At 46.2% G+C, this 12,585-nt stretch overlaps 2 protein-coding genes across 2 annotated transcripts in view; one reads left to right on the top strand and one right to left on the bottom strand.

The window, feature by feature from the left end:
* The window catches only part of LOC115482432 (chloride channel protein ClC-Kb-like), a 15,954-nt gene extending 10,054 nt beyond the window's left edge, over positions 1–5,900 (bottom strand). Inside the window, exon 1 of the mRNA XM_030222178.1 lies at positions 5,813–5,900. Within this exon, the coding sequence (XP_030078038.1) occupies positions 5,813–5,900 (88 nt within the window). The remainder of the gene's footprint in view (positions 1–5,812) is intronic.
* A 4,269-nt stretch (positions 5,901–10,169) lies between these two features.
* LOC115456865 (protein FAM131C-like) overlaps positions 10,170–12,585 on the top strand; it is a 31,069-nt gene continuing 28,653 nt past the window's right edge. The window contains exon 1 of the mRNA XM_030186214.1: positions 10,170–10,243. Coding sequence (XP_030042074.1) covers positions 10,222–10,243 — 22 coding nt within the window. The 5' untranslated portion in view covers positions 10,170–10,221. The remainder of the gene's footprint in view (positions 10,244–12,585) is intronic.

The following is a 12,585-nucleotide window of genomic DNA, read 5'->3' as shown; positions in this document are numbered from 1 at the left end:
TCTATGAGGTCAGTCATATATCCCAGGGCTTCGCCATAGATGATTTTGTGGACCAGGTTGTAGATTTTGAAAGTAATACATTCTTTGATTGGGAGCCAATACAGTTTTTCTCGAAGGGGTTTGGTGATTTTGAATCGCGATTTTCCAAATAAAGCCTGACTGCTTTATCATTTTCATCGCCCTTCTCTGAACCTTTTCTAATTCTGTTATATCTTTTTTGAGATGTAGTGACCAGAATTGAACACAATATTCGAGGTGCTGTCGCACCATGGATGGATACAAAGGCATTATAACATTCTCAGTTTGTTTTCCATTCTTTTCCTAATAATTCCTAACACTCTATTTGCTTTCTTAGCACACTGAGCAAAGGGTTTCAACGTATCAACGATGATACCTAGATCCCTTTTCCTGGGCGGTGACTCCTAATGTGGAACCTCGCATCACGTAACTATAGTTCAGGTTCCTCTTTTCCACATGCATCACTTTGCACTTACTCACATTAAACATCAACTGCCATTTAGACGCCTAGTCTCCCAGTCTCGTAAGGTCTTCTTGTAATTTTTCACAATCCTCCCGCGATTTAACGACTTTGAATAACTTTGTGTCATCAGCAAATTTAATTACCTCACTATTATTCCCATCTCTAGATCATTAGATATTTATAACATATGTTAAAAAGCAGTGGTCCCAGCACAGACCCCTGGGGAACCCCACTAACTACCCTTCTCCATTGAGAATACTGACCATTTAACCCTACTCTCTGTTTTCTATCTTTTAACCAGTTTTTAATCCACAATAGGACAATACCTCCATTAATATTTATTTTAATATGCTGTGCGCTGGTGTCCTATGCAGGGCCGGTCTTAGCAAGTACGGGGCCCTATGCAGACCAATTTGGTGGGGCCCCATCTTAGCCCTGCCCCACCTAGCTCCGCCCCCACCCTAGCTCCACCCCATTGATAAGATTATTCCATTTTTAGAAAATGTTTTTATTTATAAAATTTCAAATAAAGACAAATGAAGCTAAACTTGTACAAAAAAATGATTGAAATAATAAGCACAATGCTATCATGAAACCTCCCCTCCCCAGAAATTATTCAGTTCAAGTCCACTACAATTAGTAGTTCCAATTCTCATAACAAAGGAGAATAAAGGAAAATATTAAGAAAAGATCCAGTACTTTCAAATTCGGGAGCTGATGGCGGGCTCAGCGGGCCCAAGCTGGGGGTGGGCGCCGCGCCGGTGGTGGTGGAGCGGAGCGGCCGAGCCGCAGGAATGGGGATCATCTCAGGCAACTAAGGCGAGCAGTGGCGGAGGTCGGAGTGGAGGCACGAGCGAGGCAGAGTTGAGGCGCTCCGTGCGGGGCCCTATGCGGTCACCTTGGTCGCCTCTGCCTAAGACCGGCCCTGGTCCTATGAATGGATTTGCTTGTGCAAAATACTTCTCTGCATTGTGCACCCATAAAATTGCATGCCGGAGTAATGATAATCCCGTGCCCACGTCTGTGCAAGGTTTCTGCGTCGGCCCCTCTGACTTTCTCATAGTGCCGCAGACCTGTGGGTTTCCTGCACTGAGTCAGGAAGGTCACGTGTGCTTGTAATGTTGGGGTGGCGACTGTGTCTGTCTACATGATGTATGTGTTATCTATGTGGGAGGAGGAAGAAAATAACTGGGAGACAATGACCTGATCCTACAGATGAGGCACAAATGAAACAGCATGAGAAAGACTCTGATCCCATGGAAGCAGTAACATGGGATCACCATGACCTCATCCGCAGTCGTGTTCACATGTAACAAGCCCTGCAAAGGACAGGCAAAAAAGGATCCAGACACATAATGAAGTCTTGTGCAAAATATCCAGTTTGTTCTCTGTGATCAAGGAAATACCCCTATGCAAAAGCCATTAACCCAGGGAAATACCTGCACCAAGATCCCTGGGGCCCCTGCACTAACAGAAGGAGCCTGAGTTGAACTGCTACAATAATTTAAGCTGGAACATTGTAAACTGAACATGGATTCCTGTTTAATGCTGATTCATTCTTGGAAATATGTTATCAGATGAATTTGTTTGACAGAAAGTCACAGGTAGAGCTTCTGTCCTGAGTTAGGACATCATCCCCAAACCTTAATCACATTATATGGCCCTGGTGCAGCGCATCAGCTACTTTTTCAGGAAGTGTTATGTACAATTCGTTTCTGTGGAACTGGAGTTGCAGTCGCTCTTAGACCATCTCTGGCCAGTCGCCTGCAACTGATGTGATGTCACACAGTCTCTCGCGGTGTTTGATGACATCACAAAGGTTCCCTGACTATTCTGTCTGAAGATTCAGCCACTGATATGATGTCACACAGTCTCTCGCGGTGTTTGATGACATCACAAAGGTTCCCTGGCGAATGTCATATCTGAAGATTCAGCCACTGATGTGATGTCACACAGTCTCTCGCGTGTTTGATGACATCACAAAGGTTCCCTGACTATTCTGTCTGAAGATTCAGCCACTGATGTGATGTCACACAGTCTCTTGTGTTTTGATGACATCACAACGGTTCCCTGGTGATGTCACATCTGAAGATTCAGCCACTGATGTGATGTCACACAGTCTTGCACGGTTGATGACATCACAAAGGTTCCCTGACTATTCTGTGCTGAAGATTAAGCCCGATGTGATGTCACACAGTCTCGTCGCGGTGTTTGATGACATCACAAAGGTTCCCTGGCGAATGTCATATCTGAAGATTCAGCCACTGATGTGAAGTCACACAGTCTCTCGCAGTGTTTGATGACATCACAAAGGTTCCCTGGTGAGTTCTGTCACATCTGAAGATTCAGCCACTGATGTGATGTCACACACTCGTGCCGGAGATTGATGACATCACAAAGGTTCCCTGACTATTCTGTCTGAAGATTCAGCCACTGATGTGATGTCACACAGTCTCTTGTGGTGTTTGATGACATCACAAAGTTCCCTGGCGAATGTCATATCTGAAGATTAAGCCACGGATGTGATGTCACACAGTCTCTCGCGGTGTTTGATGACATCACAAAGGTTCCCTGGTGATTCTGTCAATCTGAAGATCAGTCCCACTGATGTGATCACACACTCTTGCACGGAGATTGATGACATCACAAAGGTTCCCTGACTATTCTGTCTGAAGATTCAGCCACTGATGTGATGTCACACAGTCTCTTGTGGTGTTTGATGACATCACAAAGGTTCCCTGGCGAATGTCATATCTGAAGATTAAGCCACTGATGTGATGTCACACAGTCTCTCGTGGTGTTTGATGACATCACAAAGGTTCCCTGGCGAATGTCATATCTGAAGATTCAGCCACTGATGTGATCACACAGTCTCTCACGGTGTTTGATGACATCACAAAGGTTCCCTGGTGATTCTGTCACATCTGAAGATTCAGCCACTGATGTGATGTCACACACTCTTGCACGGGGATTGATGACATCACAAAGGTTCCCTGACTATTCTGTCTGAAGATTCAGCCACTGCAAAAGAGGCCTCTTTTTTGCTGAAAATGGATGTGTCCATTTTGGGCCCGAGACCTTACCGCCACCCACTGACTTAGCGGTAAGGCCTCCCGTGTTAACCGGGCAGTAATCGTCAGCGCGCATACACTGCTGATTACTGCCCAGTTAGCACCATGCGGTAGAAAATAGAAATACTTTTTTGCCACGTATTTTGGGAGCACATAGAAATTAGAATTACCACCAGGAGCTCACAGTAGCTGGGCAGTAGCTCTAATTTGATGCACATTGTATGCATGTAGGCGCCTACGCATCTTAGGCGTCATGAAAAAAATGTTGTCATTTAGGAGATTTGTGTGTTCCTCAGGCTTCCCAGATCTTGCAGCCAATGACGTAAGATACATTTTTTCCTCCTATTATATATTATTATTTATTTATAACATTTATACCCCACATTTTCCCACCCGTTGGCAGGCTCAATGTGGCTAACATCAGTCCGTAAAGGCAATCGCCAATCCGGTAAACAAACAGACAAAGTATAGTAAGGTGAATAGGAAAGATAGTAATTATAAGGGACAAGGGAAAAGAGGGGAAGGGTAATAGAGTCCATGAGGTCCATAAATTAGTTATATTCCAGGAATTATGGGTTTAAGACGGGTCCATTATGGTAAGCCTTTCCAAATAAGCTGGTCTTAAGAGATTTCCTGAAGCTCAGATGATCATGAATGATTTTCACAGATCTAGGTAATGCATTCCATAGTTGAGTGCTGCACCCTACGCCTGGAATAAACTTCCTGAGCCCCTACGTCTTGCCCCATCCTTGGCCACCTTTAAATCTAGACTGAAAGCCCACCTCTTTAACATTGCTTTTGACTCGTAACCACTTGTAACCACTCGCCTCCACCTACCCTCCTCTCTTCCTTCCCGTTCACATTAATTGATTTGATTTGCTTACTTTATTATTTTTGTCTATTAGATTGTAAGCTCCTTGAGCAGGGACTGTCTTTCTTCTATGTTTGTGCAGCGCTGCGTATGCTTTGTAGCACTATAGAAATGCTAAATAGTAGTAGTAGTAGTAGTAATTTATATTTGAGACCATTACAGGTAGGATGATGTAGGTTTATATATGAACGAGGTGATCTGCAAGAATTCCTAGATGGCAAATTGATAAGGGTATCCATGTAACCTGGGGCTTCACCACAAAGAATTTTATGGATCAGGGTGCAAATTTTAAAAGTAATTCGTTCCTTTACTGGAAGCCAGTGTAGTTTTTCACGAAGGGGTCTAGAACTGTCGAATTTTGATTTTCCATAGATTAATCTGGCTGCTGTATTCTGTATGCTTTACTAAGGAACAACCGGGGATCTCTCTACCTTGAGTTCCAGAAGCTTCCGGTGCCATGTAAAATGTTAAAAACAAAGGACATTTCTGGGTTTCAAAAGGAGTTTGATTCGAGGAACCGGTCTGGAATGAAGCAAGAGCTTCCTCACCAGTTTGCCCAGGGCCGGTCATAGCAAGTGCGGGGCCCTGTGCAGACCAATTTGAAGGGGCCCCATCCTAGCCCCGCCCCACCCTAGCTGCACCCCTCCGAGCTGCAGGGCCCCCCTCCCTCTGAGCTCCAGGGCTGGCCACCCCTCCCTCTGAGCTCCCTCCGAGCTGCAGGACCGCCCCCTCCCTCCCTCTGAGCTCCAAGGCCCCCCTCCCTTCCAAGGCTTCCCTCCGAATTTTAAAAATCATCTTACCTCGTCGAGTTACAGCGGCAGGCAGCAGCAGTGAAAAGCGTGCTAGCTCGGCACTTCAGGAGCCTTCCTTTCTCTCTCTCAGCTCTGGTCCAGACTCCCGTCCTCATTTCCTGTTTCCGCAAGGGCGGAAGGGTGGGATCAGAGCTGAGAGAGGGAAGGGAAGGCTCCTGAAGCGCCGAGCAGCTCGCACGCTTTTCACTGCTGCCGCCTGCCGCCATAACCCCAACGAGGTAACTTAGATGACTTTTAAAATTCAGACAGAGGGGGCTGAAACTCAGGCGGTTGGGGCGGAGTTCAGGCATGCCACGTGGGGCCCCCTTGAGCACGAGGCCCTATGTGGTCACCTCGCCCTAAGACTGGCCCTGAGTTCGCCTACTTGTGGCTCCAGAATCAAGTCTGAGTCCAAACTCACTCTCAGGATCTTAGATTCAAAACAAACAGGGACAGAAACACCTGCCTGGATCTGATGTTTACAAGGTGGCTCAGAAGTTTTACCTCCCACGTACAAAATATTCATCATCTCTGGATTTATTTTTAAACCGTCCTCCTGCATCCAGCACTGAATACACTTGAAAGATGAAAACATTACGTATGTTGTAGAATGGACTGGAGAGGAAAAATCCAGAGACAGCCATCTGGACAATGTCGCTGAACATCTTCAGCGACTGCCTTTGCATGATCCCAACGGTGTCGGGAAGGTCTGGTGGCACCTGGATAATTCTACCCAGATGTGTCTGGGGACAGTCCAGCACTGACTATCCAGTTATGAATTTAAACGTTTGAAGTAAAGACCGGCTGCAGTGTTTAAATATTGGGGAGTTGTTCCATCCCAGTCATTTTGGCCACCGTTTTCTGTATATTTTCTTAAGTACATAAATATTGCCATACTGGGAAAGACCAAAGGTCCATCAAGCCCAGCATCCTGTTTCCAACAGTGGCCAATCCAGATCACAAATACCTGGCAAGATCCCGAAAAAGTACAAAACATTTTATACTGCTTATCCCAGAAATAGTGGATTTTCCCCAAGTCCATTTAATAACGGTCTATGGACGTTTCCTTTAGGAAGCCGTCCAAACCTTTTTTAAACTCCGCTAAGCTAACCGCATTTACCACATTCTTATTCTGCTATACTTTTTTGGAGGATGCTGATAAAATTGAGGGCACTTTTGGGATAGGTGGGGAAAGCTGAGTTCATCATGAACAAGGAGGTATCAGTGGCTTTCAGGGATTCAGGCTCCTGAGGCAGAAATCCCATAAGCATATGCCATAGCAGTTGGCTTAAATGGAAAAATGGTGAATTTTGCCCTGATACAGTCTCAGACAGGAGATCCCGGATTTCCGACAATCCCATCCTGAAGTTTAAAGGCGCTAATTCTATACAGGATTTCTCACATGTAAAAGGCTTCTTGTGTAATTAACCCATGTGTTACATAGTAAATTCCTTGCAGCGACCATAATGTGAATGCTTTTATGTGACCCATGGGTGGTGTGGTTTGAATAGAGCATGGGCGGAGCCATAAATTACACACATAGGTTATAAAACACACACCTGCACACATACTTCAGCCACATATGTTCACACCTGCTCCTGAGCAGGCTCTGAATTAAGCGGCTGCATTGTGGCCATGGTTGTTGCAGCAGGTTTCATGAAGCTCCATTATAAAGACTGGTCAGGAGGGCCTCACTAAGAGAGGTTTCCGTCCTGTCTGAATATCAATCTTACCGGAATGCTGGAGCTTCTTCCTGGTCAGAGTGAGGCCTTAAACAGAGAAAATGCTGTGGTCCAGGACACAGAAGGGGAGAGCACAGGCCTGACACAGTCCCTCCCCAGCATTGACACTGCTTCTCTTTCCCATTAGTAGTTTTGAACTAGAGGGAGTTGTAATACAGCAAGGAAGTTGCAGTTGGCTTTAGACAAGGGGACCAGGAGAGCCCCCCCCAGAGCTCAAATCCAGGAAACCACAAAACAAGGTCCTCTAAAATGAGAATGCAACCCAACTTCAAAGCGTAAAGACAGAAGGAAGCACCAAGGGACTCGCTGATGAGATCGACTTCAGCAATTCCGAGGTAAAGAGATATTTGTGTATCCTGAAGCCAGTAGAGGAGAATTTACCTCCGCAAACCCACAACTCCTCATACCTGAAGGTGATGCACTGACGCAGGGTCTACTTCCTGCAAGGCAACTATTAGAGCAAAAGGGGCCCCCAGTGCTTAAGAGGTCCTTTTACTAAGCCGCGGTAAAAAGTGGCCTGTGGTTGTGTGTTTTTGGCACACGCTGGGCCATGTTTTTACCGTGGCTGGGGAAAAAGGGCTTTTCAAAATGGGGGCAGTACATAAGTACGTAAGTCAGTGGCGTTCCTAGAGGGGCTGACACCCGGGGCGGATCGCTGATGTGCCCCGCCCCTCGGTGCACGCCGCTGGGGGGGGGTGCCGCGCGCTGGTCAGCTTCGTTCGTTTCCATTCTCCCTCTGCCCCGGAACAGTGGAACAGATAGATGCGGAGTGTCTGTTTACGCTTTCCAAAAATACTAGGACAAGGGGGCATGCGATGAGCTGGAGTGCAGTAAGTTTAAAACAAATAAGAGAAAATTCGGCTCTGGAATTCGTTGCCGGAGAATGTGGTTAAGGCGGTTAGCTTAGCAGAGTTTAAGAAAGGTTTGGACGGCTTCCTGAAGGAAAAGGCTATAGAATGTTATTAAATGGACATAGGGAAAAATCCACTATTCCTGGGACAAGCAGTACAAAATGCTTTGCTCCGTGGATCTTGTCGGGTGATTGTGACCTGGATTGGCCACTGTCGGAGACAGGGTGCTGGGCTAGATGGACCTTTGGTCTGTCTCAGTGTGGCGATGCTTATGTCTTATTCAAATCAGAGGAGGAGGCTTGATTTGGGAGGTACCTGCCAGGGATATAAAACCCTGTGCACTGTTCAGTTCCTGTCTTTGGCTTCTTGCCTTCCTGACCAAAGAAGAGAGCCATCCAGCCTACAGACCCTACCATCCATGCACATTCAAGTATAGGAATTAGAAATACTTGGCTCCCCTAGTCAGGACAATTTCTAAGGAGAAGCCTAAGAGCATTTTCTGTGAAAGCAACAACTTAAGCTCGGTGTTGTGAATGGAACAATGGGAACAAGGAATATGCTGTACTCTGTAGAGGGAAAGCTTGGCTTAGTTGGATATTTCCAGCAAGGTAACCAGGACCACCTGTCATCTGTACCGGTTCCTGGAACATCTCAAGAGGCTGAGGAAGAAACTATTAAACCACTTACAGCTACAAATCTCCTGGGACTATTACACACCCCACCAGGACCATCTAAAGCACTGCTTAGAAGCCTCAGAATCCTTGAGTTCCCCCCCCCCCCCCCCCAAGACTCTCCAGCCAACCCTGGGACTCACATAGTGGATCAAGGCAGAAGTGATCACCTTCCCTCCTACCTGGTCTGGCTCTGGATGTCAAAATGGCAATGTCAATGTAAATTCAAACCAGGACTGGCCAAAAAAGTCTCCCTCCTGGAACTGGGTAACTTAGCTGACATCCGTTTGTTTTCCCTATATCTTTTATGCCCTGCCCTTACCATTGCCCTCTGAATCTGTTCTGGGCATGCTACATCCTCTCAAAGTCCTGGCTACTTCTGCAAGTATTGACCACTCTCGTAGTAAAGAAATATTTCTTCTGAGGCGTTATCTCTTCAACTTCATGTCATGACTTCTTGCCTTAAATTATATTTTTTCTATGAATGAAACATTTTTAGCTTAGAACAAATGATCTTTGAAGTGCTTCCCTCCAGCTAATGATGTTTCTTGGCTGAGTTCCTCCCGAGTGGAAGCTCAGCTGCCAGCCTTGTGCATTTCTTTGCAAATCCTAAAAGTTTATAGGGCTAAAACCAAGATTGACTTAGCCTGTCTGTTTATGACAGAAAGTTTGCTGGCCACAGATCAGCTTCACCTCTTTTGTCACCACTGTCCTTGAAAGACATCACACTTTGAAAATGTCACTCCCCCCCCCCCCCCCAGATCTAGACAGAAAAGAGCATTTGGTAGGGTCAGCCAGTGTGTCCATCTGTGCACTGTGGCCATTAGCTGTAAAATGAAATAAATTTATTTTATTTTTATTACATTTACCCTGTGCTTTCCCACTCATGGCAGGTTCAATGCAGCTTACATATTATATACAGGTACTTATTTGTACCTGGGGCAATGGAGGGTTAAAGTGACTTGCCCAGAGTCACAAGGAGCTGCCTGTGCCTGCAGTGGGAATCGAACCCAGTTCCCCAGGACCAAAGTCCACCACTCTAACCACTAGGCCACTCCTCACCTCTGCATAGGCAGTGCTGGACCCATTTTCCAGAGGTTCTGATCTACTGCGTAGGAGGCTGATCTCTGAAGCTTCAGCCACCTGTTTTGGGAAGACCTCAGAGCTCAACAAGTGTGATGTTTAAGGGTAGCATTAAACCTAACATCCAGATCCCACATCCAGACAGATTCCCTGCACTTCCAGGCAACCACAGAGATGGATGATATCAACCCAACCAGCTGAAAGGCTTTTTCTGTTCTCTTCCCAGAGAAGCAGAAACAGCTGATGGGGAGGGCAGAGAGGGGTGGTACAGGGCAGGCAGGAGCCATGCCTTGATCAGTTCCTCTTTCTCTCTGCCCCCCCCTCCCTCATATGTTCAGTACAGCCCCCCTCTCTCTCCCTCTGCTTCTTCTAGCTGCTGGCAGAGCCATAGCAAGGCATTCACGCCCTCCCCCTACCCGAGTCCCCAGCCCTCAAAGTTTAGCAGGATCCAGAGAAAGACAAAACACCAGGGATTCTTCCAGCTTCATTATTTCTAAATCGGTCTGGGCATCTGACAGCAGTGAGGCAGAATTTAATTCTTTTCTCTTTTTTCCGAAGCAGCAGCGGCTCAGTGTTTGCTTTCAGTGTGGCTGAGGAGGGGGAGATGAACCACTTCGCCTCCAAGAAGAGGAAGAGAAGCTGTTGCCTGGTGTCTCCGTAATGGGCTCCTGCATCTCCAGAGGTAGGTGAGGTGGTGGAGGGTGGGGATGGAATGATAGTGGTGGGTGGGGGTGGAGGAGAGAGAGCTCTGATTCAGATTTACTTTTACATGGAGAAATGAAGTGTGTTCGGGGTGGGGGGGGGGGGGGGGGGTTTGCACTGTTTTCCAGGCTTCAAGACTGACGTTCAAAACATCCATTTTAAAAGGGAAGAAGTGTGACCAGTTCACATTTGAAACCAGTAATTGAACTGGGATTGAACCGTCCCTTCTCAGCACTTGGCAGCTCTGGAGGGTGCATGTGGGATCTGTGAAAGCCTTGGGGGTCCCTGGGGCTGCTTTTGCATTTGTGGGTCTGCAGCTCTGGGGTTTAGAAATGATCAAAGGCCTAGGGTTGGGTCACCTCTCAACGTACCTGATGATTTAGAGGTGTTTTGTTTCCCCCCCCCCCGCGAAGAACCCTCCCCAGGTGTGACGTTACCCCCTTCAGGCTGAATGAAAACAGGCAGCGTGTCCCTCGCTCGCTGTGCAGCTTCTCCAGAAAGATTTCAGGCAAACTGTGTGATTTGTATTGTAGGGTGCTGGAAGCAGCAACACCTCATACTCGGACACATTTTAATATTTCGAGCTTTTCTGCAATTTAATCTATCCTGCTGATGACTAAAATTGCTCTGTAAAAATTATACCTTCACTGGCTGCTCAGTGACAGCAGCTCATTTGGCTGTACATAAAAATTTCAAATAAATAAACTGTTCAAACATTTTTCTGATCCTTTGAGTTTCAAACACAGTTAGAACCAGCCTCTAGTGGATACAATGCAAGGACCAGTTCTTTATTCACTTAATTTTATAAAGCTTCTTCCCTCCAACTCATCTTGCCATTACTGTGACAGCCTTTGGCCAGGGCTCTCTCCAGAAACTAATATGCAGGTGCATCGAGTCTGGCCTGTAGGTGTCACTCTTGTGCAATGGCAAAAACGCTCTTCCTCTCTCACCTTCTGCAGCATCTTCAACCTCGGCCTGCTCTGGAAGCAGAGTCTGGGCCCAGGGATTGATAGAAACAGAGAAAACCAAAGGCAGATAAAGAGCATATGGCCTATTCAGTCTGCTCATCCAAACCATCTACTCTTCCTATCGCTCCCTTAGAGATTCTAGGTACTTGTCCCAAGCTCTCTTTTCAGATACTGTTTTCATCTCCTCCACTTCCACCTGGAGGCTGTTCTATGAGTTCACCAGCTTTTCCGTGAAGAAATATTTTCTTAGGTTATTTCTGAGTCTATCCCCTTTCACCTTCATCCTATGCCCCCTCGTTCCAGAGCTTCCTCTCAATTGAAAGACTTACCTTTTATGCATTTATGTCACGTGACGTAGGTATTTAAATGTCTCTATTGTATCTCCCCTCTCCCACCTTTTTCCAAAGTACACATAATTGAGATCTTTGCCACAATATACTTTACGATGAAGTCACTGACCATTTTAGTAACTGTCCTCTGGACCAACTCCATCCTGTTTATATCTTTTTGAAGGTGCGTCTCCAGAATTGTACACGATATTCTAATTGAGGTCTCACCAGAGTCTTACACAGGGCATCATCACCTCCTTTTTCCTACTGGCCATTCCTCTCCCTAGCTTTCACTGTCGCCTACCTGTTTGGCCACCTTAAGATCATCACATAAATCACACCCGAGTCCCGCTCCTCTTTCATACACAGAAATGCTTCACCCGCTAAACTGCATTGCTTCCTCGAGTTTTCGTAGCCCAAATGCGTGACCCTGCATTTCTGGCATTAAATCTTAGATGCAAAATTCATGACCATTCTTCAAGTTTCACTAGGTCCCTTTTTCCGAACGGTAGCACTGCCACTGACAACCAGGGAAATAGGGAAGGGGTGTTGGCCAACCAAGCAGTCAAATCTCCAGACGTTGATGGTAGCAAAATGTATTGAGAAACCAGATACAATGGACTCGACACAGACCGTGTTTCGGCAATATACTTGCCTGCTTCAGAAGCCAAGTATCTGTTATGAAAGTCCAAATGCTTCAAGCATAATGGAAAAGAACAGGTGTTCGATAACTACTAGTTTCACAATCGTAAAGAGCCGAAATGTTCATACTTTCATGCACTTGGTTGGCCTACACCCCTTCCTTAATTCCTTGGTTGACTGTGTTTCTCTATAGGGAATCCTCTCTTGTTTTTGCAAGCGCTGCCACTGAGCCACCAAGAGAGCCCTAAATTCCATTTTTAAAGCCTGGGCTACTGCATAGTTAAAACGACATAGAAAGCTCAAGATGTATACTCCCTGTATATTTTATTATCAGAGAAGAAGCTATAAGCTGACGTCATTAAACACTGATTTTTCCTGGGTTT

The sequence above is a fragment of the Microcaecilia unicolor genome, chromosome 13 (genome assembly GCF_901765095.1).
Source record: "Microcaecilia unicolor chromosome 13, aMicUni1.1, whole genome shotgun sequence".
Taxonomy (NCBI): domain Eukaryota; kingdom Metazoa; phylum Chordata; class Amphibia; order Gymnophiona; family Siphonopidae; genus Microcaecilia; species Microcaecilia unicolor.
This window is presented reverse-complemented; position numbering and strand designations above follow the sequence as displayed.